Source organism: Mixophyes fleayi, chromosome 3 (assembly GCF_038048845.1).
Source record: "Mixophyes fleayi isolate aMixFle1 chromosome 3, aMixFle1.hap1, whole genome shotgun sequence".
NCBI classification, from domain to species: Eukaryota; Metazoa; Chordata; class Amphibia; order Anura; family Limnodynastidae; genus Mixophyes; species Mixophyes fleayi.
Window position 1 is genome coordinate 200,230,829 of NC_134404.1, and position 26,131 is coordinate 200,256,959.

The following is a 26,131-nucleotide window of genomic DNA, read 5'->3' on the forward strand; positions in this document are numbered from 1 at the left end:
CAGTGGTACAACTTGCTAGTAGCAGACCACTGATCCCTGCTTCCAGTATCACCTGTTCCAGTATCCTCTCACATAGCAGTGGTACAACTTGCTATCGCAGACCACTGACTCTCCGGATACCTCCACTTGGATTCCATTCCTTCACTCAGACAGCGGTACCACTTGCTATCCGCAGACCGCTGACTCTCATCGCCTCCTCGTTTCTGTTGGACATTCCCCCTCACTATAGCAGTGGTACAACTTGCTATCGCAGACCACTGACTACCTTCACGTGTCCTTGTCCTACAGTTCCTCGTGTACTATTACCTCCATATTACCAGTGCTGCTAGTCATAGACTTTCCTGAGCATCTCATCATCTGCTGTTTCCTGTTCCGTGATCACCCAGCTACCAGAGTACCCTATTACCATCTACATTGCTCTGGTAAGCCTACCACCTGGTGATCCCTGGGTAAAGACTCCTAGTGCCCGTGACAGCCCTTTTGCCACACCGGGACCCAGCAGATGACACCTGCTGAAAGAAATGAAGTGACCAGTTGGAGAATCACTGATGTAAAAGTAGTGGCAAAAAAGTGGTGGGAGGCCGAACCGAGAAGATCTATCATGTAACCTCTTTGCATGATCCCCAAAATCCATCGATCCTGGGAGGAAGCTGCCCATTTGTCTCTGAACAGCAGGATTCCCACAACTCCCCAGGGCCACAAGAAGGGGAGGTACATTGTCAGGCTACAGGCTTATCAGAAATGAAGCTCCAGATGCCCTACTGAAAATGAAGACCTGCCCCTCGGGGAGTGACCCCTGGCCACAAAAGATCTACCTCCAGGACCCCTGGTGGACGAGTCACTGCGAAAAGGCTTGCAGAAGGACCAAATTCTAGGGACACAGGATTTGGGGTATTCACCATTAGGAAGGTGCTCTTACCTACCATGGCCAGAGAGAACATGGTATCCAATTCTGGCAAAAAGAAGACTGAGCCCAAATAGTGAAGACTGACTCAGCATCCGTTTCCCAGGTATACAATGGATGAGATAGAACAGGCCGCATTTTGAGCCACCTCATAAAGATAGCCCAATGCCTCTTTTAAGTGCAGAGCCAGATGAAGTAAGTCCTGCAAACTCTCTGCCACCTGGTCAGACCAGGTCTCCATCGCCCTAGTGCCCGCCACCACATAAATGGACTTGAGAAAGTCCTCTACCTTGCGGTCGGTGTCATATTTAAGAGCCGCCAAACCAAGCACTGGATGAGTTGTATGGCGAGCAAATTTAGCTACAGGCACCTGTTTCTATTGGGTCGTCTCAATCCTTTGGCTAAAGGCCAGACAAATTTTCGATCTGGCTGTTTCCAAGCCGACTCAAACTAGATGTGTAAGTTCTGCCAGCAGTGTAAAACAGATGACCCGGGTCAGCCGGCTTAGCTGCCTGAGGTTCGTTTAAATCTAAAAAGTCTAAGGCCTAATGCACCACCAGGACCAGATCTTCTAAGCTTTGACTTCTGGCAGATTTTTCCAAGTCCCCAACCTAAGGGGAGTCAGAGTCCTCAATCAGTTCACCCTCTTCCTTAAACAAACCCTCTGAGTCCGAGGCTGTAAGAAGAAGATGGGTGGAACCCATGGTGTGTGCATGGTGTCTGATGTATGGTGAAGTCCAGGAACCAATTTAACCAGTCCAGACCCCTAACCAATGAGGTGGACAAAGAGGGCTTCTCCTGAGGCATACCCTGGAGACTGGGAAAAACGATGAGCCAGCGGGGCCCAGTCTAACCTCCTCAGAAGCACCTGGTATCAGGACAGTTCCAAAAGGGATCAGTGGAACAGGAGCAGGAGGGATATTTGCGGCGAGTGCAGGAATCTCTGCAGGATTGCTTAGTAGCTGAACAAGTGCCACTACCGACTGCGCCATTGTAGTTGCTCACACAGGTTCTTCCACCTGCGGTGATGCACTATTTTGGACCCGCTCACCTCGGGCCCAAGCCTCACAGTATGCACAGTGCTACTGTCCACTGGGAAGTTTCGCCTTACACTTAGAAGAGGTGAAAGATTTTACCCGAGGTGCCTTTCCCTTGTCGGACATTAACAGGGTCCACAGTACTAACAAACCCAGCAGGTTGAATAAAACGCAAAAACAAACAGTCACACAGATTCTACTATTTTTCGTCCACAGGACATAAGGTTTGAGGGTGTAATCCAACAGAAGATACTAACTTATACCTGGATGTAGCCAGAATAGTACTTCACCATATCCCTGTTTGATTTCACAACCACCGTTCCTATGTACAAAACTATAATTAATCATCAGCATCATCAACTATTTATATAGTGCCTCTAATTCCGCAGAGGACATTCCTGCTTCACCCTGTGTGCTGGCAATGCCAGTGAGGTTGTTTGCTATGAGATCAATGTTAAGCCGCTCTCAGGGCATTTCCTGACAGCTATTTCCTTACAGGGAGTGTACTAATCAAGTCCCCCTCTCATATACTGATTGGGGGATTTGCTATGAGCCAAGAAAATGGCGGCCGCCATCTTAGAATCACAGCGCTCTCTGTCGAATGGCAGCGCCAATCCGCATAGAAGAACAGCGGCTTAAAAAGGGGATGATCACTCATCACATGCACAGTTAGGGAGAGCCTCGTGGCTCTCATTCTGACTGACAGAGGAGGGCCGGAAGTGGACATTCACAAACTCCCCAGTAGACCCTGCTCAGACGATGTGTGCTGCAAAGAAGCACACATACCCCAAAAAAATAAAATAAAGCTGAAATAAAAAAAAAAGTAAAAAAAGAGCAGAGCAGTACAGTAATAAATAAGCCCAACTCCTTGGGTACTTAAAAAACACTGAGAAGCAGAGGGGGGGGGAGGAGAGTTCTGCCAGCAAGTTACAATAAACAGTTAATTAACTATCCTCCTCCTGGTCCCCTTATACAACCCCATGCTAGCAGTGTCCCCCCGACTGGCTGAAAGAGAAATATCTTTTTAAGGCCAGTCCTGAATTTATTTTATTTAAAAAAAAAAAATCTTTATTCATAGATACCGAAAGATAGGAAAATAAAAAAGCAGTAAAACATTATATCAAAATGACATCAGACAGCATACAGTTACCATTTATAAAACAGTTGATGATTAGGTGAGCAATTATATTTATAAAGCCGAGAGGTAGGGCTTCTCATTCTAACTCTGTCTATTTTAGATTTAAATTATATGACAAGGGGAAAGGGGGGAAAAAGGAGATTAACACACGGTGTAAAATGCATGGTAGGTAATTAAAGTTTGCAATCTGGAAAGGCTAAGTGCAGTTCAATGAAAAGGCTAAATGAAAAGGTACAGGGGCCCATGTCCGATAAGTTCCAGGGGGTATACTTATGTGCAAATCCATTTCTGTGTACTGAATGCTTAAAATAGATAAGTTGTTTTCACTGGCATAGCCCCATACCCTGTCATACACCACTAACCTTATTCTACATAATAATTTATGCTAAGATTCAACATTCCTACTGACAAGGTCTTACGCTTTCCTATCCAATCTATATACAACAACTATATTTCATACTACAATACATAATTCATGTAACCTTTTCATGTAATTCGTGAATGCCTATGTGACATAAAATGTGTCAACATATTTAAAAGAATATAAATGTGTGTGTGTGTGTGTCTCGCTGATGCAGATGTACAGTTTCAGTACAACTAGAAAAGTTTTCTTCAACTGCAGATGGAGCACTTTATATTCCAACATCTAGGTCCCCTGGCTCCTCAATTACCAAATTTTGCCATGAACACTATGCTATAAAGCAGACATGTTTTGACTGGGAACAAGTTCCATTTCTTTCCACCAGTTGCATATCATAGTACACTAAGCCCCCTTACACAATGAAGTATATCTACATGAAGATGTGGGCACAGGTTAAAAAGTGAAAAGCTTTGTTAGCTAATCCAACACAACTAATTACCATCCCTGGATATTTTATAGAAAACAAACAGGAGTATTCTATTTATATATATGGTTATACAAATCAACAAATCTGCATTATACACACCAGGATACGGCTGGGAGGACGCTGTTGTTTTAGTGTTTTCATCGACTCCTGACTGTGATGATTCATAATAATAGAAACACTGCTCAATAGCTGCAATAATCTGGAAGACACCACAACAATTCCAAAGATCAGAATTATCCTCTTTTGCTTGCAGAAACACAAACAGTTTTAGGTAATTCAATTCATTTATTTCCTTCATTTGACAACAATAAAGTTTTTCACTGTAGCTGAGAATTTGTCCTAAACCTCCAGTAACTGTAGTTTTATGTAGGGGTGTTCTTGTTTGAAGCCTAATGTTAAATGCATTTGCTTTATTGGTTGGTTTAAAATGTATGTTACTAATGTGATAGAGCATGTATTTCTCCAATTCTGTAAAATTACTCACCAAAGATTTATATTTCTTTTCAAGAAGGCGTAACACCACAGTCCTGCTGTAATAGGCGTGCTAGAAGATACACAGCAAACCAAACAAGAGATAAAATAGCATTAAAAGATAAAAGACATAATCCAAAATTGTGTTAATTACCAATATATCTCATGCTATAAGATCATTGTTCTGACATAGAATGTTTCAGAATAATATATACTGTTATTATCTGACACATTATAACAGGTATAGTGTGCATAATATAAATATTTATTTTGTATTTTTACAGAGCACATGCAATTGTAGTCCATGCTGTAAAATTGTTCTTATCTAAAGTCAAAGTAAACTAATGCTGGTTTTGAAACAAGAGTATCAAGCAGATCTCTCAATGCCATTAATATACAATCAGTGTTCTTAGCCTCTAACCTGTTTCTTCTCGTACTTGATTAAACAGGAGAAAGTGAAGTACACTGCACAAAAACACCTATAAGGCAAATGCTGTTTCCCTTTCATTACCTATCTTTATAGTATGTAACATTTTAGCCCTTTCCACTTCGCTAATTCAACTGACAAGAGTTTTACTGCCTTAGATAGGTGTTGGTTGTGTCCACATTTCAAGTTCTTAACCTTTCATCCATATCTTCCTGTCCTCCTCCCCTGCAAGTTACAGCGCTCTTAATTGTGAGCCACGTTTCAAACAATGTTATGGTAGTCAACAAGAAAACAAAATGACCTCTACCAATAAATTCTAAATTTTATGGCTCTGTTGGATATTGATGGTTGTTACAATAAAGCATTCACCAACACACTGTAAACCAGGAAAACCGCCAGTTACCTGTACACACAATCCACTCCACTCCTATAAATATTCATTGTGACACAGTGTTGATATTAACAATGTAATCTGATTTTTCTGCATTCTGTTTTGTCAGATTAATAAAGGATAGATGGATATACATGCAGTCAAAAGCTGCTACTCTTTCAGTCATATCTTCAAACTGGGCAACAATTAGGTCCTAGATCTGGGCCTTCAACTTTTCTTTTTGTAGTACAGGACTCTCCTGAACTCCTGTCTGGATGAATTCAGCTCTCAGGGGATAGACCACTTGGAGTTTAGTGGTCCTTTAAGCAATATGGTAATATACATGATTAATTCTTCAAATGCCCCCCAACAATGTTTAATAACAGGTAACAATTATAATGATAACAGGGTTACTTGCAAATAGAAAAATGATTACTGTTAAAGAGGCAACTACCATCACAAATTAAAAAAGTATTTTGATCAATATAGGTGTCAAGTGAAACATGCACGTTGCTGAAAAGTTTTATGTTTGAATCACTTTAAACCAGCAAGTAAATACTAGGGGATGTTTCAGCTACTGCATTCTGACCTACAGCAAACATAACCTGCCTCTGTTAAAACTGTAATTACCCATTCAGACTTTCTGCTGACACAAAGGTTAGATTTTTCAGAGAATCATGAAACATCATGAAGATGAACTAATGACTGAGAACTATTGACTGAACAGAGAAAAACAGGTTATAGGACTGAAAATATTTGAACAACACAAATCTCATATATACAATATAATTGTCTATGTGACAATCATCAACCTCTCCGCTCTTTTACCTTTTATGAAGAAAGCTACACTTGACTAGTTATGACCTGTTTAGTAAGTAGTCATGCCATTGACCAAATAAACACATACAATGTTTTGGAAAAGCAACATGTAGTACATACTGTTCTGTGTGCTGCAGAGAGCAATATAATTCATCCCCAATTCAAACTAAGCGATTAAGGCTCATTTACGACTGCTTAAAAAACCTGCAGCGCAAGTGCTCTCTTAGGCATTTACATGTATATATATAAAATATTAGCAGTGCTACAAGTCGCTGTACTAGTTATTATTTGATGGCTGTTGGGTATAAGGAGTTATCCAGGCTCTAAGTTTCAAGTCACATTATACTTCATAACAAGAGGGATTCATGTGACTTGAGCGGTAAATTATTATATTCCATTTAGGCATTGTCATGTGCCTACTTTTGCAGAAATAAACCCATTTTATGTGGATTTGCATGAACTTGTGTTCAGAGATTGGAAAAAGTTTCCACCATCCAAAAAGTGGAGTTAGTTGGATAAAGAGCATTCTTTGCCGAATATGGCTTAGAATACCCCTACTTTTGCAGCCAGTAAATAGTAGTGCATGAATTTATGGGCCCAGATAGGCAAAAGTTATCACCATCCAAATGGTCAAGTTAAACAGTTCCGTTGTATTCTTTGATGAGTATGAGTTAGGGGTATAAGTGCACCTACTTTTGCAGCCACATGCAAAAATGACACTGTTTTGCGGGAAGATATTATTTAAATAAGATAAAGTTGCAAAGAGGGTGCATTCAGGAGAAATCCCTTTTATGCAGGAGAGTACACAGGCGTTGCGACTACGCAAAAGGACTCAGAGGAGCCAAAGATCAAAAGTCCTCCTTTACTTGTAATAGCAGGAATTTCGCACCTTCCAGATGCACTGTGGAAAAGTGCATTTTTAGGCACACTTTGAACACTATAATACAAATTTAAATACACAAAACTGACAAACATAAATACCATCCCAAAGTTCCCTCAATTTAAATATTAACTAAATTAATAAACAAAGTTAAACAGTGTAGTATATTCAGATAAAAATGGAAGTCCAAATGAACAAAAGGGAGTGGAGTTAAAGTGGTTATAGTATGGACTTTGAAATGACGTTTCACTCTTTCTGCATGTACATTTTTAGGTTATCCAGAACTATGTGTAGACTGATTTCCCAGGGGCAATTCTAAGGATCAGGAAGCTGGCATTAAAACCTTTAAGCCAGAGAAACAGGAGCACTTGTGCAGATAAAAAAAAGCATTCTGGATCCGTATCAGTTTTTAAATAACCTTACTGCCTTGAAGTTAAAAAAAAAACAAACAAAGAAAACAAAAAAGGTTCCATACAAGAGATTATAACAACATCTTTTTCATGTAATTGTATAATTGTATGCAATTTATTTGTATCATGATCCCCTCAATGTACAGCTTTATGTAATGTTATGCTTTTATAAATAAAAGATAATATTATTTGCATTACCATCCATTTCTTGAACCACAAGGCCTTGGTATCAATCATTGACAAGTAAAACACTGGATCCAATAGCATTTGTGATGTGGAGTCTTGAGTTACTGATAAGAGGGACAATGTGCTCTCTACAATTTCTTCCATGTACCTAATTGGTGAGAAAAATGTTATTAAACTTTTGAAAATTAGGAAATACATTTTCTTCCATATAAAGTCCCTATCTTTAATCTTTAGTTTTCTCTTTTGTTTTGATTGGATTCACATCCTATTTGCCCACTCTCCCAGGAGAGCAGCCCATTCTCCCGCATCCTGTGCACGTCCATGTGAAGTGTGCGGGATGGGGGTCTCCAAGACGCCAAATATAATTCACATCATTAAAGTGTACTTACAGAATACACACAGTGGAGGTAGCTATTTTGTGGAATGAACCCTATGTGCCCTCTTCTTCCATGATGCTACTGGTCCCCCAGTAAACGGACAGGCTGCTTTCCCATTAATATTGGTTAAGTCCAAGTATGTAGGCAGCAAGTACACTTCAAGTTTGCCCAGAAACTAACCAACTAAAAGTTGAAATAGATTGTCAGTCTTCTAGCAATCAGTTGGTATTCCTATAATATGCTATTTTAGCATGGGCCAAAAAATGTTGTCATATACTAGAGCACACCCTTGTTGTTTCCCATCACACTCAACAACAACGAGCACTAAGGGCATAGCTGCATACTAAATCAGTTTCCCTTTGCAGGTATATTGTTGTACAAACTAATATTGTGAAAATAAGAACTCACCCCTTTGCTTAGGGTATGTATGTTAGAAGTGTTTTACAAATTACAATAGTCTGGTTCTTTACCACCAATATCCAAAACGGAATTTGAACATAAACAGCTTTGGAGCCAAAAAATAATTGAATGTAGCAAAATTTAAAAAAAAATGAATGAGGCACCACAAAGAAAGCTGGCATGCACTAACATTATTATGGAGGATAAATATAGGACTAAATTATTATGGAGGATTACTGAAGTGATAGTTCCGTTTCATGGTTCATTATTTTTATCCTGCTTTGAACCGATTTCATGTCATAACTTATGTGCATTGCTTTTTATGTGTAACTGCACAAATCAAGTTGAACAGCATCGCAAACAAGATTGTCCGTTAAAATATTTTACCAACAACTGAATTCTGGATTACCTATCTATAACATACTGTCTCAGATTCTGATCAGTTTTTTCTTTATCTTATTCAACCAATCTCCCCAGTCTATATCTTAGTGGCCTGGTAGCTGTTTTGGACTGGCCCACCATGATAACGGGGGAGTCACTGGTGGTCCCCAATGCCAGTAGGCCCCCACATGCCTACAGAGATAAGTCATATTTTATAGGACTCTGTCATTGCATTTCCACTGTGGGACCTTTAAGCCCCAATCTGACAATGCCCGGTACTATCAATTTATTTACTGTTTTGCTATTTATCGGCTTGAAAACATGTTCGGGTTAGTCTTACTTAATTTAGCAATCATTTTTACAGTTTCTATAACTGCTATTCTGATTTGTTTTACATATTTTACTGCTTTCCCTGTATTTACCCAATGCCCTATAGTCCTTTCTAGATTTAACACTATAAATGCTCTTTTTTTTGCATATCGCTTATGATGCTTTCTTATTTAGCCACATAGGTTTCTTTTTAGCCCTAGTGCTTTTTTGATATAAAGGCATATACTATACCTGTAACAGTACTTGTTTAATTTGTTTTATAAAAATTTGTAATTTGAACTCTGTTTTAGAGGACACTATTCCAGTCTATGAGCTTTAATAGATCGCTTCATATCTAGCTTTTCTGAAATGTGCGGTATTTGTAGCCCTCCTACATCTTTTTAAAACACAGGTCAAATGTTATTATCACTAATACCTAATTGCCACTTTAAGTGTACATTAGATATAATATCCTTTCTATTAGTAAATAAGCCCCACAATGCTCTGCCTCTAGTTGGTTCCCCCATCATCAGTGGAAGGCAATTGTTATTTAATATTGATAAATATTGGTTTCCTCTACCAGAAACACTAGATTTATGGGTAAATGTATGAACATGTGGGTTCTTCAACACCCGCGTGTTCGGCGATTAAATTTCAAGCAGCGCTGCATTGTAAAGGGAAGTTTCCCTTTACAATGCAGCGCCGCTTGAAATTTAATCGCCGAACACGCTGAACACACGGGTGTTGAAGAACCTGCATGTTCATACATTTACCCCTTAATGTCCAAATTCATAGCTGGGTAGTTACAATGCACCAAGGTAAGAACCTCATTCTGCTTTGCTACCTTTTCAAGCTCTCTTGGATTGTGATCTAGCCAGAAGTCTGTGTGTCACTAGCTGAAACATAACACACCGGCCACTTTCACAATGCCTTGTGGGTACAGGTAAATGCATACAATGAGCAGCACACATTCTAAAAAACTGTGAGCGGTCTTCACTGCATTTCTGTATCAATCCTTGCTGGATCAGCCAGTCCTAGACTGCATGGAGAAGTATACTGCTGCAGCAATACTACGCCTGATAACATCTCCAATATCAGCCAGTTTGGTATATTTACTGGGTTTTGTCAGATCACGTCTAAGCTCCCTGACATTCTTCCCTCTACCCCTTCTTCTGTGACCCATATACCTACATCAGGATCCTGCTCCCCAATGTTCAACCCCCCTCTACACTGACCCCAACCTGTGATAACTGGAGCCGCTGCCTCCTTTTCATGTTATCATAGACTTCAGTGTTGTCAGTGACTTTTTTAGGTTCAGAAGCTGGACCTTGAGATGAGAAACTAGCTTACATCGTACACAGCAGTATACACTCATGAATGGCTGTTCCAAATGTTAATACATAGCACAAGATGTACACCGGTTGACACTATTAATTCTTGTATACATACTGCATCAAATGGGAATACTTACAGGCTAAAGCAGTATTACAGAGTATACAAGTTTTCATTTTAAATGTTGTCTTAACATAAAATAAGCTAGTAATGAAGTAGCAAAGTGCCAGAATATTAATTTAAGGCATTACTTCACAAGAAACAAGATATGTAATACAAAAGTATATTAACACATTTATAAAACACACATAAATTTGGTAATTTGTAAAACATAATAACTCTGGATACACTACTTTTCTGGATGTCGAATCCAGAAAGATGGAACTTCCTTCTGGTAATCATTTAAGAGCCGAATCTAAAGAAGCAAACATACAATTATTCATTTTAAAAAATACAATGACAAATAAATAAAGCAAGCTAATAAACAGCAAAGAAAAATAAAGGCAAACAAGGATCTGTGTTACCTTTTTTAATGTACGGACTACTTCTGGATTGTTGATGTCTACACCTGTTACTAATATTGGTTTGTGACCTTCCTTAGAAACAAATGACAATTCCAAATGTTTGGCTGAAAAACAACACAAAAAAAAACAAAACAAAAAAAACCATACTGTTTATCTGTGTTCTACATACCTTGAGTAATAAGGTACAGAAACCTATTGTTTTAAGTAAAAAAGTAATATACACAACTGCAGCTCTGCACATGTGAATTATTCAACATTTTGGGCTTCTACAGCCTCAGGGGTCAAATCCTTCTGCTGTGTGCAGAATGACTTATTACGCACTGTAAAATTCAATTAAATCTGACTACCTAGCATGCGGTTTAAAGTAGGAGATTGCTAAGTGTGCTATGAATTGTGAGACAAGTTTTTCTAGAATAAGTTACAGATAATATATCTTAAAGAACAAACTTTTAAAAATCATGTTTACTTTGCCAAGTGTGGTTCTAAACATTATTAACTACCTGATACAATTACATTAGTGCATCTGCTACCATGCATAGAAAATAAGATCTGCCATGGGCAATGTTAAATAAAATACATCTCTTTAAGGAACCCCCATATCCAGCACTATATGCCCTAATCTGCCAGCATGTACATGAGCATATGACTATAGATAATCAACATTCTGTGCTGCATGGAAACAGAGCTATGTAGTATATTAATTAATATGCTGGAGTTCACTGTTAACAATATTTAGGGATGGAGTCCTAATGCATAATCAGTTCCTTTTAAATGTATATAAAATGTAAAGGGAATAAGGAAAGTTTAAAAATATATATATATATATATATATATATATATATATATATATATATATATATATATATATATATATATATATATATATATATACCCAAGCTTGTGTAGACTTCTCTCGCCATATTCAGGGGTGATGAAGAAAACGTTTTTGCATAAAAGCGCAAAATCTTTTCCTACAAACAAGCAAAAATATATTATACATTTTGGTACTAGAAATATGAAACTGTAAAGTTATCTGAAATAAATCATTCTGCTTAAAAAAAAAAAAAAAAAAAATCAAACAATGCATAAACAAAAAAAAATTGCATGGCCCCATACTCAAACACATGTAATAAATATATAAATAAGTATTCATTTTAATCAGCAAGCTCAGCCACATTTCTATAGCTAACGAATCTTGGAAAATGCTGTTCTAATCTGAAACATGCTGAGCGCTTACTGGAGCTTCACAAGGAACTGCATAGATAGGCAAGCCAGCAATAGGTGGTCACTACCGCAATTAATAAAGCAGGGATACAGAATTGTTAGGATACAGTATAATATCAGATGGATTTTATTCTAGCACAATATATAACACTAGTCAACATTCATTTTATTGCAAATCATAATAAAGTGATATTGGAGTAACTTTGTGGTGCTGATTCCGAATAGTACATCAGTTTTGCTAGATTGGCTCAAATTTTTTAGATAATTGGAACCCCATTGAAAAACATACAAATGCTAAAAATGTAATGTCAGGGAGACCCTACTTACAAATCACATTGAACTTGTCTCAAATCATACAAAAGTAAACACGTGTCTGTCCCATATGCCTTGATACATTTCCGTCATCACCTTTATATCTTGATGAAACCTCTACCCTTGTTCCTCACTAAAATTATCCCGAAATCTGTGTAAGTGGCTATGGAGAAAGTGTACCTTATGATCATTCATACCCACATTTTTAAAGTTTGTTGGCATGTTTTGCACCAGTTCTTCATAATTGTCTGCTTTGTGGCTACCCAAGAAGTTCCTGACAACTGAGATATAACTGCACCAGGCAGAAGCTTCAACACCATTCATACATTTTGTAAAATTAGAATCCTTGATAAGTTTACTAATTTGAGGGTCATCAAAGATTCCTGCTTTTAGTTTTTCCATACTTAGCCCAAAAAATTATTTTGAAGCAATCACCATCTTTTTTCAAGTTCTTAACAAATTGTTTTATTAGTCCCAGCTTGATATGGAAAGGTGGGAAAATGATTTTTTTCCTGCCAACCAACTGACTTTATTCTTACTTTAAAAACTCTGTATATACAAATTGTCACTACAATCACTCCGTATAAAACTTAATTTATTTACACTAATTACATGAATAGAAATATATTACATGGATGAGAAACAGGAAAAACACAATAGACAAAGCAAATCGTTCAACTGCCAACTGACTGCTGGTTGAGTGACCGATCACTTATACAGGGAGGGGGAATATTCTAGAATGGTCGAGGAGTGAACACCTAGAATATTCACCTATCTCACCTTCTAGAATGTTCTGGTAGATTCCCATATGCACGTGCTATGGCTAAGTTCCCTATTAAATGAAGGTATCCATTATCTCAAGAACTAGAGCCAATTCGAAAAAACTATTTTCATTTTTCAATTCAGCAACCACCAAATACCCTAACTTCGTTCAAATATCCTTAGCTGTATTGGGCTGTGTATTATACATGTATGGGATCTCTGATCTGAAAACCAGTTATCTTGAGAGTCCCTAAAACCAGAAATGAAAGAAAGTAAATTATTGACGTCAGTGAGTTCGTCCTATACACTGGCATGATCACAAAGTATTTTTTTTTATTCAGCCATCATTAGGAATACTGCTGAACAATTTAATGAGATTGTGAAGGAATGCCAAGGGCAATGTGTGGAAAAGCAAGGGTCATTTTTATATGTAATTGTACTATATTTTATAGTCTTGGTGCTTCAAATAAAGGAAAGAAAACCCATCACCCAGTAAACCCAAGTCGCCACCTTCAGGATAATAGATCCCAAATCTGCAAAGGTTATTATATGAATATTTATATTGACAATGCTTATGCTACACTCACACAAGAACAAGACTATATGATAAAGGTATCAGACCGGTTACAGCTGTACATGACAGAATATTTCATATTAGAGATGCAAATCTAAGACAAAACTTATATTTCTCAAGAGTATCAGCATACACACATTGCTGTTCGACCTTTGCTCTGAGATTTATTATAACAAGAGCTTCCAATAAAAGACACACCAAAATGGGACACATGAGATTTCCATATAGTGTAAGATAGTGGTTGTAAAGTGTACACAGTTTGCTTAGCTGATTTCTTTAACAAAAATAAATACAAAACATTTAATGCCAAAGAAAACAATGCTAGTAGATCTGTGGCTAGAGGTCAGCAGCAACTGCCGGTGGGAAACCAGTATCCAGTCGGAATATAAAGTAAAAACATTATTCTTACGGTGAATGTAGAGTCTGGGTTGGCCAGCGACAGAGTGAGGTTTTTATGAAGAACATGCCAGCACTCACAGTTCAGAACATCAGATGGGGGAGCTAAACATAATGTTTGCATTGCCTCTTTCCGTACCTTTGGAGAAAGAAAACATACTACTTACAGAAGAAAAGCAAAAAAAAAAAAAGAAGACAAAAAGAAAATAATAACAATAATAATTTTTAGGTATCAGTAGGTAGGCGGAGTATTTGAAAATATTGCCTGGTCAGCTAGAATCTAATAGACAAATTCTAACTGCCAACAAAAGTAACAAGGAATCTAAACTCATGAATGCATCTTTACACTATAAATCAGAACATTTCAGAATGTGAATACAATGTATATATACAAATAAGGGATTCATTAATTAACACTGTGTAGAACAAAATGACAGAACAAATGATCGTTCAAAGATAAGTAAACATAAAACTAGGATAGGCAACTTCTGTCACATGGCATCTCCCATAATGCTCAGACATCATTTATTATGAGGATAAAAAGTAATAACAACCAATACCTCCTCAGGTTGACTTGGGTCTAACTGTTCAGCAATAAGTTGCAATTGTTCTTGATTCATAAACGTATAACTCTAAAAAGAAAAAAAACAGTATATTGGAATACAGAAAAATAATGCATCATTCAATAATTACAGTAATAAGTAGTGTAGTATGGGGTATGTCTGACAATTGTTTAAACAGGGGTGACTTTGGGTGAGCGTGATTAGTCTGTACCCAGAGCCCCCTGTTTGTGCGGGGCTTCCATGAGCAATATTGTGTCATATTATTATATATGTATCTAGCAAGTGCACTGCAGATGTTCTTATCCGGGTCAAGTGTACACAAAAATGAGAAAGTCCCCCTACCTGATTGAAGGATGAATCGCTGTCAGAGCAGTTATCGGTGTATCTACTGCTGTGTTGCTCATGCAAAGCTTTTTTCTGCATTTCTCTATTTTTAGCCTGATCTTCTTCAAACTTATTAAGTAGAGTCTCTATGACAGCCATCATAACAGTCTTGAGTGAAAGCATCATCTCAGTGTACCTTAAAATAGATCAAGATGTATACTTGATGTTAATTACAATTTCAAAATTATACAATGCAAAGTTATTCAAAGAGAATCATACAACCAAATGACTTTGTATTCTTTTTTATGTCTAACAATCTGTTTATCTGATTAGTGTACTTCCCTGAATACAGTTCTTGAGGTAAAGAGCTGAGACCTTGTGTTTGTACCAAGTAGAACTAATGAAGCCTACGGGGACATCTGCCATAAACTACACAAACCTTAGGTGCTCAGTGTAGATCAATATACATTCTGGACAAATAACAAGTACAAAAATGTCATTTTGGGGACATATATCCACTTGTGCATTCTAAAATAGTGTCGGCATGAAATAGCATCTGCAGAACAAGTTTCTCAAGGATTAGAGACCACAGTCACACTCATGCAAGAACAGTGTGGTGTAAAAGGAACAATCATTTAATATGGAAAAAATATTAACCACCAAACATATGTAAACCACAAATTGCATATATTTGGTATATTTATTTTTACAAAATAATTAATTTAACATTTTCAAAATACAGGTATGGGGTCTATTGTCTGAAATATGTTATACAGAAAGTTATGGAACCAGAGAAGAAAAAAAATAAATAAAAAGTGCTGCTCAGTGATAATGTCATACACACATAATCTTAAAGTTTCTCCACATAAAGTCACTGTTCTAAGCGCTAAACAAGAGAGAAATGCAAGGACAGTAAGGGGAAATACAGGGATCATTTTGCTGCAGAATTAGTGGCGCTATATAAATATCTGATGATGATGATGATGATGATGATGATGAAAGTAAACTATTATATATTTAGATATGGTGCTCCCAGGAAATCTTATTTTCCAAGCATTCCTGATAAAAAAAAAACAGTAATTTAGAAGTGCAATTCCATATTTAAATATTAAATGTAATAAAGCTAATAATTGCTCAGGAAATGTATGTTTCTTATTGTGCCTTAAAAAAAACACTTTTTTCAGGAATTTTTATAAACCTAGTAAGTTTTCTGGTTTTGTAGCTTTTCGAAATGTAGTCCTAGTAGAGTAAGTGCAGCCTGCTCTGACATCACAGCTCTATGTGCAATGATTGAGGTAGAAAACTACATCTACCATGATGCATTGCAAGCATAAAAGTTGCACTAAATAGTATTTGCCCCTCCCCTATCAAACTGCTTAAGCTCACAGGTGCCATGTTGTATCGGTAAACATATGTTTGGGCCCATACAAAATGAATGCAAATCACTTGGTTAGAAGTGTACACCCTTTTTCAAAGTCTTAGTATAACTAGAGACTTATGTCACCTTTACGAAAAGTAGTTAAGAGTTTATACTCTTGATGAACCTACATTACCAGACTCAGTTTAAATTGTTATAGCATACATTTATATTAATGACTATCAATTAATTTTACATATTCAGAAATTTCACAGGCTGTCTAGAACCAAGCATCCAGTATGGTCCAGTGACTAGTATATAATGCAAAAATCCCATTCTGGTTATTTCTATACACTGTACATGCTTATGTTGGCGACTTCAATGTAATGCTGAGCTTCAAACTAGTGAATAAATGTTCAATTTACAGCCACATTTTGGTGACAATACAGAGCCCTACCTGTTGACCACTATACAAAGTAATCTCCCGTTCTGGTGACTAGTATACAATGTAGAGCCGCATTCTGGAGACTATTCTACAACAAGATGAGCTGCTCATCCAGTCTCAACAAAGGTCATGCGATGAGTGCAGTGTATGCAGTCCCTAACCTGATATTACAGTTGTTAGACACACAACATGGATGTCACTACGTATCCAGTGGTCAATCAGAGGAAAAAAGAACAACTTCTACATTAGCTCTTATTTCTCTAGCTAATTGTTTTGGGCTACATAAACAAAGGGTGTCCAAATAAATAGTGCAGCTATTACTAGTTTGTCATTTTATATGGAGCCTCCTAACTTCTTCATGTAAAACAATATTTTAACATTATTGATGTTACATTCAATAAATAAGGAATGAAGCCATAACATTTATTTGCCAAAGTCATCTTGAAGTTCACAAAATAACAGAACTTCTCATCACAGCAACTTCTTGACGCCAGACTTCTGCATTAATGCAATTCAGTTAACTGTTTCACTAGAATTAAATTACACAAATAAGTACATAAGATGCTGGTGACATGGAGGAAACCACTGAGTTTATACACTGGGATGAATGATGCAGGAAAGGCGTTACCACCACATAACTTTAATCATATTATTTTGTGCTTCTCTTGTTTTTCACCTATTGCCTATTTACAAACATTTCATATAGTCCCTGCTGACACAATCTGTGGCTTACAATGCTGTGTAATTAGTTGTGAAATAAACAAGCACCAAATATTATATCATTCTTGTCTATGCTACAAGATGTTCTGTAGAACTAGCTTGTACGTTAAATTCAGCGTCAAGTGAAAAATAAAGTTAATGCAAGATACATTTTTTATTTAAATCAAGAAGTAAAACACCACTATTGCTTTGATGCTTAAAGTATGACCACTAATTTAGCATTCATAATGAATGCACTTAAAGAAAGTGATGCTATTTGCAGAATATTAACACTGAGCCAGGAGAGCTAAGTCCAAAGCAGGCAAATTACTTGTTCAGAGCCACTCGTTAGCACTTCTAAAATCTCGAGATAATAAATTATTACTGGAACCAATTCAGTCAGAGACCTTCTGTTTATTAAGGATGAAAAGCCTGAAGGTCTCAATGCTGGTTAGGTTTCTAGTTCCTTTCTTTTTTTTTATATATATATCTAGAAATATTTAAAATCAGAAAAAAATGCATTATGATGACAGCAAAAGGCCTAAATATTTCTCTTTGCTTGCTATTTGAAGTACATCTCCTAAAGCACACAGCATATGTTTTCTTAAACCACTCAAACTGCTCTATTCTCTTTGGTGTTTCCACTATTTTCCAAACTAATTGGATGTTTACATTTGTTCTTCAACATTTATGTAAAGTCTGCAGACAGGTGTTTTCAATTTAAGAAGATAACTTTAAGCATTTTTGCAAAAACACAGGGAAGAAAACATAAAAATGAAAAAAAAAAGTTAACTATTCTGCAGAAGCTGTTTTGTATACAGTTTAAAACGGCAAACACAGTTTAGATACTAATCTGTAAAGTGTAATATGGATTAACCAAAACTATAATAACAGATCATTGTATATATACCCAAATTGATGCAAATCTTCCTAGCCATACAAGCCTGCACAAAAACCAAGAACTAACAAGCTATTTATCCTAATTATTATTCGTTTTTATACATTGCTAATATGTGAACAGACCCCTATTAACTAGTTGAGAACTGGATGTTTGGGGCCATTTAAAAATTCACAAGCACAGGATTAAGTCTCAATATCTTGCCCTATATCACTTTATATATTAAATTGAATACATTCCTATTTACATATTACATGTAAATGTATTTTTTTTTTTAGGGCAAATTCAAGTATGCACATGTACTGCATTTGATGGCATCATCCTTAAATGGCCTGATATACTCCTACAGTATCTTGTAAAAACTTTCTACACTAGCTTTGGGTTGCTCCAAAAAAAAGACGACCAAACTGGCCAAGTGCCCACACACATTATAATGTAGCCTTGCCTTTGGTGCATTGCTGTAAACAGAGGAAAACTGTAGTATATGTATTTAATTATATATTGTGCATGTGCATTAAGGTTGTGTCAAAGAAAACTGAATGAATTCCAAAAATGCTTGATTTTGGAAGGCAAAACTTTAGCAGCTACCTATTAGCAAAAGATGAGATTATAGACATCATCATCATCATCAGTTATTTATATAGCGCCACTAACTCTGCAAGCTGTACAGAGAACTCATTCACATCAGTCCCTGCTCCACTGGAGCTTACAGTCTAAATTCCCTAACATACACACACAGACAGACAGAGAGAGAGAGAGTCTAGGGTCAATTTTGATACCAGCCAATTAACCTACCAGTATGTTTTTGGAGTGTGGGAGGAAACGGAGCACCCAGAGGAAACCCATGCAGAAAAAGTCATGGTCGGGAATGAAACTCATGACCCCAGTGCTGTGAGGCAGAAGTGCTAACCACTAGGCCACTGTGCTGCCCACATAATCTAAATCTGCATAAAAGTACCATTAATCGCTTTTACATGTTTGTAGAAATGCCTCATAAACAGCACTAAAAAAAAAGTTTTAATTAGAGTTTAGCTTAATTTTAAGCCTCATCAAAAGGTATTTAAGGCACAGGTCATCAATGTTTAGGAAGCTATTTATACGTCGTGACATCATAAGAAATGTGTAAAAGTTAATATAGTAAATTATACATGTTCCAGCCTACATGTGCTTCTTAAGATTGATAATATAATAATAATAATAAAAATCTGAAACTGCAATTTTACAAGACCTGATCCACATCGCTATAAATAGTACATACATCAAAACTTCTCCTTTTGGTTACACTGACTTATGTGATCACATCAATTGACAGCGTTGTATTACTTTATGGTCAAAATCTAATAAAACAAAAACAAAACCAAAAAACCCCATAAAATATTTATTTACTAACATAACATTTAGGTGCAAAACTTGCACAGAATAACAACAACCAATCAGCAGTTTTTATCAATTTAGTGAAAGTTAGACAATGAAAGCGATGTCTAATTGGTTCTATAGTTTAGTGCAGATGTTGCATCTCATGCACTGTTAGTAAATGTTACTTTTGCATTCACCTTCATTTAAACACATGATAATTAACAAATAAATTGAATCAAACACATGTTTAATTTGGTGGCAAACAATGCTGCACTCACTCTTCAGATTCACGTGTGCGTTTGGTAACACGATGTACAAGGGTGTCATATCCGGAGCCCTCTCCCTGGTTCTGAGCAATGGTACATCTCTCGGTTTCATCCTCTATCACAGATCCCAGACAGCTCTTGATGTAATGTCTCAGGTACTTCACCAGCTCATAGCTGTAAAAATGCAACAAATTGTTAAATAATGATAATAATGTATCTCAGATAAAAAATGGCCCTCAGAAAGACAAGATTTACATTGCATGGTTGTGGGGAAACAATTAGTCAGTTTGAAGCACATAGTAGCTGATTTCATGATTGAGCTTGTAGTGCCATCTACTGGTGTATTCAGAAAATATAAGAATTTAGAAATCATACATATAGATAATACATATTTGCCAACATTTATCATAGTACAATTTACATTTTCAGATTTTTACTAGTAAAGTAATTGAAATATGACTGCAAAGAGGAGCAGGTAATTACAACACAACTTTAATAATTGCTGGACAGATTTTGTTAAATGATAAAAACTTAAGAAAGATTTAGAAAATACTATATTATGGAAGGATGACTGACAATCTGAAATGGCACTGGACCGGTCGTCCTTTAGTCTAAACGCCATGTCCATACAAAAGCAGGATGTCTGCTGCTTCACCGTGGCATCCTGTAAATCATTTGACAATAGTAAATATAATCCACTGCCGTGCAATGAGTAAACAATATGTAAGTTACTTTCGTATTCCAGTATTCAGTAACATAAAAATTCAAGAAACTCTTATGTACTTATATTATTAAATCTTTCTAGCAATCTGTGTACTTTTGCTTCTGAAAGTCGGATAAAGCATGGTATTAACAATGGGCCAGATTAAATATGCAGTAATTCTTTAACTACATTCTCAAGTAGTGGCCTGGGATGTTTTGGAGGCATATGTATTTAAGACGTGTTTGCTGCGATTAAGGTCACTGCTGTTAAAAAGCACAATTTTACTAGCGGTTTACAACGCCAGTAAAAGCATTAAAATAATTATGGGGGTGGAAACCCTTACCCACTGCTGCACCTGCCCAGTCGGTAGTGGTGGCAGCACTGCAGAGTCTTTTATATGCTGCATGCTCCATTTACTTCCAAGGGGGTTTACTGACTTCTCCACCCCGACCAAAGGTGTAAGTTGTCTTAGGCAATCCAGTGCAGCTGCACAATCTTGACAAAAGGTTCCAGCCAGAGCATTTATTATACCTACAAAATTATGTTTTTCGATTCTGAATGGTGCCAGTGCTAAGAACCACCCGAGGAGCAACTTTATGATCCTGATATTGCTGAAAGTAACCTTGGTTATCTACTATATTTTATCATTGGCTAATGTCACTGCAAATTGTAAAGAGAAATACATACAAGTCTACTCTATGTATAATGAGGACATTGAGAAGGTCGCTGTCTAGGTCTTAGATGATTTTCATCTATTATAATCCCACTGTCCATCTAAAGGAGCTGATGGAAATGGTAATTCTAGAAGGAAATGCAGTAAATGAAGAGAATGCATGATTAGACTGCATCACTATAAAACATATTAACATTCTGTGGATTCTGTAGATGGCACCAATAATCAGGAACAACTGCCACTGCATTTTCTAAAATGTTCTATTTTGTAGCCTCATATTGTGAATCATGCGGTGAATCAAGGTGATGTGTCATATTCTACCTTTGTGCAAGCTTTAGAAAGCAAAATTGGTTTAACTTGATGAGATTTTAACAGACGCAGTTCGTGGTACTGATTGCATAAAAAGTAGAGATGCTCGCTGACCCCCGTGAACTGATTTTGGTTTTGGATCTGGGATAGCAACGTGTTTTGACTTTGGTTTTGGAAAACCACCCTCATGTGTTTTGGTTTTGGATCACTATTTTTTAGAGTAATTCCTAAAATATGCTAAAATCACAGAATGTTGCTCCTTTTTTGTTCCTACATTATTATTAACCTCAATAACACTAATTTAAAGTCACTTGCAGTCAATTTTGACCACCTCACAGATCACAATATTATTTTCATACATTTTCGGACAAATACTGCAGCGACCTGGCTTGATGCTAGGCGACAGAGCAATGACTCAGACACACGACAGTTCCTAGCACATCTAGGAAACATTGGCACACAGCAGTGGCAGAAAAGAAAAGTGGTACAAGATGGAATTGTCCTTGGATCAGGAAACCAGTTATGGTTCATTTCATCGCTCCATGTGTTTCTTGGATAACTGAGGTATTTCTACAGCTAATAGATGGCAACGAGTGCTGACCCCCCGGGATGCGTGCTTTTATCAGGCCCACACCAATCCAGGGTGCCAGACAATGCACTAAAAAGAGCCAATTTAAATCCTAACAAAAAGCGAGGTCGTCGCTGAGCTTCGAATCAGCCCCAATTCCCACAAAATTATAATCTAGTTAGGTACCTTTGATGTAAAGTGCAGATTACAAACACTTGATCAAACAGCAGCAAAGTGGAAGGTAATACATATACAAGTCTATTTAGACATCCATGCTTACATTACTTCTGCAAACAACATTGTTCTTTGTTAATAAAACTGTTGTCTTTATACTGTTCAACAAAATTAAAAATAATCCTCCACCATTCTTTGGATATTGATAGTTGATAGTAGGATCAGGTGGAGTTACAGCAGAGGTGTCACTAATTATGGTCAATTATTTCACAATAGACAAGACGTTGTCTATTGTGTCAAAATGTTGTGCTGAGTCATCTGCATCATCAATGGGTGTCTAAGATTTTTGCTAAGCACACAACAGTATATAGCACATGTAGGTAACATTGGCTCACAGCGGTAGCTGAAACGAAAAATGGTGCAAGATGGAATTGTCCTTGGGCCCTCTCACCCACCCTTATGTTGGATCTTTGTGAAGTGACTGCGGACTATCAAACATATACTTTTCTAGCCCTCTGGTTCCCTCATATTTAAGCTTGTGTATATTCTGTTTTGAAGTAACTGCCACTCTGTATCATTAACATGCAGACTAGTTCATTGTTTCAGTCTAGGCAAAAAGGTTTATTGTCCACCAGTCCTGTATGAATGGACATCACACCAGGGGGTCTACTGTCTTTCTTTAGCTTTTGATCTATGTGTGGGAGCATAGGAAATGGGTCCACAAACTGAGCTCTATGTTTAATTACAGAAGAAGGCATTGTGTATTCAAATGTAAGTGTGTCTGGAGTGTCTTTCCTGCTGTATAGTCGCATAAAAATACCTGTCCTAATTAAATCAGGAGTTAATCATCTGTTATCTCCTTGCATGTATGTTTACTTGTGAAAAGGTAAACATAGAAAAAGGACCAATCAAGCCGATCCAGGAATTGCTGATGAGGTCATTTCTGGGCTTAAAAGACGGCTAGAGAAGACAGCAAATTGGCATTCACTACAGAGTGATAGCTGAGGTCAGGTTGCCGTTGAGATATATTAATCTCTGCCTCCTGACAAGAAAGTGACAATCGGTCCCTGGAGTACTGCTGTTGCCCGATCTACCTCTCCAGGTCTTGGGGAGCTGTGTGTCCACCGAAAGCGGAGTGACAGCTACTTTGGGCCACTACATTTGCTGGTACTCTTAAAGGAGAGAGGCAGCAGCCCCTGAAAGTGACAAGGATACTGGTGAGGTGTTTTCATTATACCCTGTATGTTGTCTGTGCCAGACTGTAGTGTAGTGTTATTTGTTGCAAGTTATAATTTAAATCTGTTTATTGCTACCATTTTTGTTAAATAAACTTGTTTGTTTTATTTCGGATATTTGTCTGGGTGATTTTGAACCTTGGATAGGTACCGGGTAGGCGGCCCAGAAGGTTACGTTAAACCCGGCATTCTCACAATCTTAAAAAAGACATGCACACTTTAACAAAAGTGGCTGAAGCGCTTGGTGTACTTGGGCCCTCACAAAACAAGTTAACAATGGGTTTAAGGCACCTAAGGTAAGTGCTGTTAATGAACTCTACTGTGGCAAAATGTTATTGCAATCATCCTCAGCCTCATCTTCAACCTCATCAGTTTGTAAATCATCCTCCACACATTATTAACTCATCATCGCTGGAATCCACCATTACAGAAGTCTCAGTATTTTGATGTAATTGACGGGAAAGGCCTTCCATTTTTATGAACTTCATTTTTTCCACATTTTAAGGAAGTAGCCTCCAAAGAGGATCGCTGACAAGGTTCCCAGCTGTGCTGAAAACTCTTTCCGAGTACACATTGCAGGGTGGGCAGCTTAGGCAGTGCGAAGCAAGTTGGTACATGGGTCTCCAAATTCCCTTTTTTTGCTCCCAGTATGTAAAGGGACCGTCTGATGTGTCTATGCCATTGTGAAAATAATACTCCACCATCCTTTGGATGCTGATAGTAGGATCAAGTGGAGTTATGGCAGAGGTGTCACGTTTTTCGGTCAATTATTTTAGACCTGACCAGATGTCAAAATTTGCTGCCGAGTCATCTGCATTATCGCTGGGTCTCTTGGGAAAGCTAAGTTTTTTGTAGCAGCAGCTGAATGAGAAACTGAAGGAGGAGACGCCGTCCTGTTACGTAACACTTGAGCTGTCATCTTGCTCACCAGGAGCTATTTGCATCTCTTCACATCTGAGTCAGTTGGAAACAAAGAGAAGACATAGCTCTTTAACAGAGGATCAAGCAAAGTCGCCAAAATGTAGTGATCTAATTTCAAGATTTTGATAACTCTTGGATCCTGGTGAAGCGAATAAAGTACTTGATCTACAAGTCCGACATACTTAGCGTAATTGCTTTGTTTCATCTCCTCCTTCAGTTTCTCAAACTGCATTTCCAAAGTCTAATTAAGGGAATCACTTGATTCAAGATAGCAGTGTCTGAACTCACTTCAAAGATGACTACTTCGAATGGTTTCAGCACCTTGCACAACACGGAAAGTATTCTCCAGTGTGCTTGACTAAAATACATCCCCCTTCCTTTCCCAATGTCATGGCTTGTGGAGTAAGCGTGGATGGCTTTTTGCTATTCCACCATCCGCAGAAGCATATACAGGGTGGAATTCCACCATGTCACTACACCTTGCTAAAGTTGGTGGCAGGGCAAATTAAATTGCTGTTGAAGCTGCTGCAATCTCCTACACGCTGTTGTCGAAAGCCGGAAATGTCCAGATATTTTATGGGCCACAGACAGAATCTCCTGCACGTCCCTGTCAAGTTTTAAAAAGCTCTGCACCACCAAGTTTATTGTGTGAGCAAAATAGGCAATGTGATGGAATTCACCAAGCTGTAATGCTCTCACAATATTGGTGGCATTATCAGAAATGACATATTCTGAGGAGAGTCTCAGCGGGACAAGCCATGTTGCAATGACATCCCTTAGTTTTTGTAACAGATTGTCATCTGTATGCCTCTTAGTGAAGCCAGTGATACACAGAGTAGCCTGCCTCTGTCAAATGTGACGTACTTGGGTACATGCTGCTGCTGCTGTTCGTGCTGGTGAAGGCGAATCACCAACCCAGTGGGCTGTCACAGTCATATAATCTTTAGTTTGCCCAGTTCCGCTTGTCCACATAGCTGTGGTTAAGTGTACAGTGGGTAGAATGGCATTTTGTAGCCCAATAATTACATTTTTATAAACCTTCTGGTAGAGATGAGGAATAGCTTTTCTACTGAAATGGTGTCGTGATGGAATTTGGTAACGGGGACAGAAGACCTCAAGTAACTGTCTAAAACCAGCTGCATTATAGTGTATTTTGGACGCAGATCAAATACTAGCATAGTCGCCATGGCGTCTGTAGTCCACTTTGCAACTGGGTGAGAGCTTTCATACTTGTTTCCTCTTGCAAAGGATTGTTTAACAGTCACTTGTTGTAAACTACTAGTAGTCTTTTTCTTGGTCTTCTTCTGGGATGAATATTCACCCCCAGCAGCAGCAGCAGTAGGACTAATGCGCAAGAATTATTCTGAGGAATCCAGGATAGTGGAGGCGTCATCTAGCCTTAGCAACTTGGATGCAGGACTAACTTCGATTGCTACTGAGGATATTGATGAGGACACTGTTGTGGGTGTAGATTGCAGGCGTCAGGATGTAGATGAGAGAAGGGTCCTAGCTGATGATGGACTGCTTGTTATTTTTTTAGCATAAGTTTCTGATTTTCCC

General features: G+C 37.6%; 1 protein-coding gene across 1 annotated transcript in view; it reads right to left on the bottom strand.

Moving 5' to 3' along the window:
* Positions 1 to 26,131, bottom strand: part of TBC1D32 (TBC1 domain family member 32) — a 200,042-nt gene that overhangs the window by 147,741 nt on the left and 26,170 nt on the right. Inside the window, exons 3-12 of the mRNA XM_075202997.1 lie at positions 20,001 to 20,162; positions 14,986 to 15,163; positions 14,641 to 14,712; positions 14,094 to 14,219; positions 11,705 to 11,783; positions 10,813 to 10,916; positions 10,642 to 10,703; positions 7,503 to 7,638; positions 4,412 to 4,471; positions 4,027 to 4,126 (exon numbers count right to left, since the gene is read on the bottom strand). Coding sequence (XP_075059098.1) covers positions 4,027 to 4,126; positions 4,412 to 4,471; positions 7,503 to 7,638; positions 10,642 to 10,703; positions 10,813 to 10,916; positions 11,705 to 11,783; positions 14,094 to 14,219; positions 14,641 to 14,712; positions 14,986 to 15,163; positions 20,001 to 20,162 — 1,079 coding nt within the window. The remainder of the gene's footprint in view (positions 1 to 4,026; positions 4,127 to 4,411; positions 4,472 to 7,502; positions 7,639 to 10,641; positions 10,704 to 10,812; positions 10,917 to 11,704; positions 11,784 to 14,093; positions 14,220 to 14,640; positions 14,713 to 14,985; positions 15,164 to 20,000; positions 20,163 to 26,131) is intronic.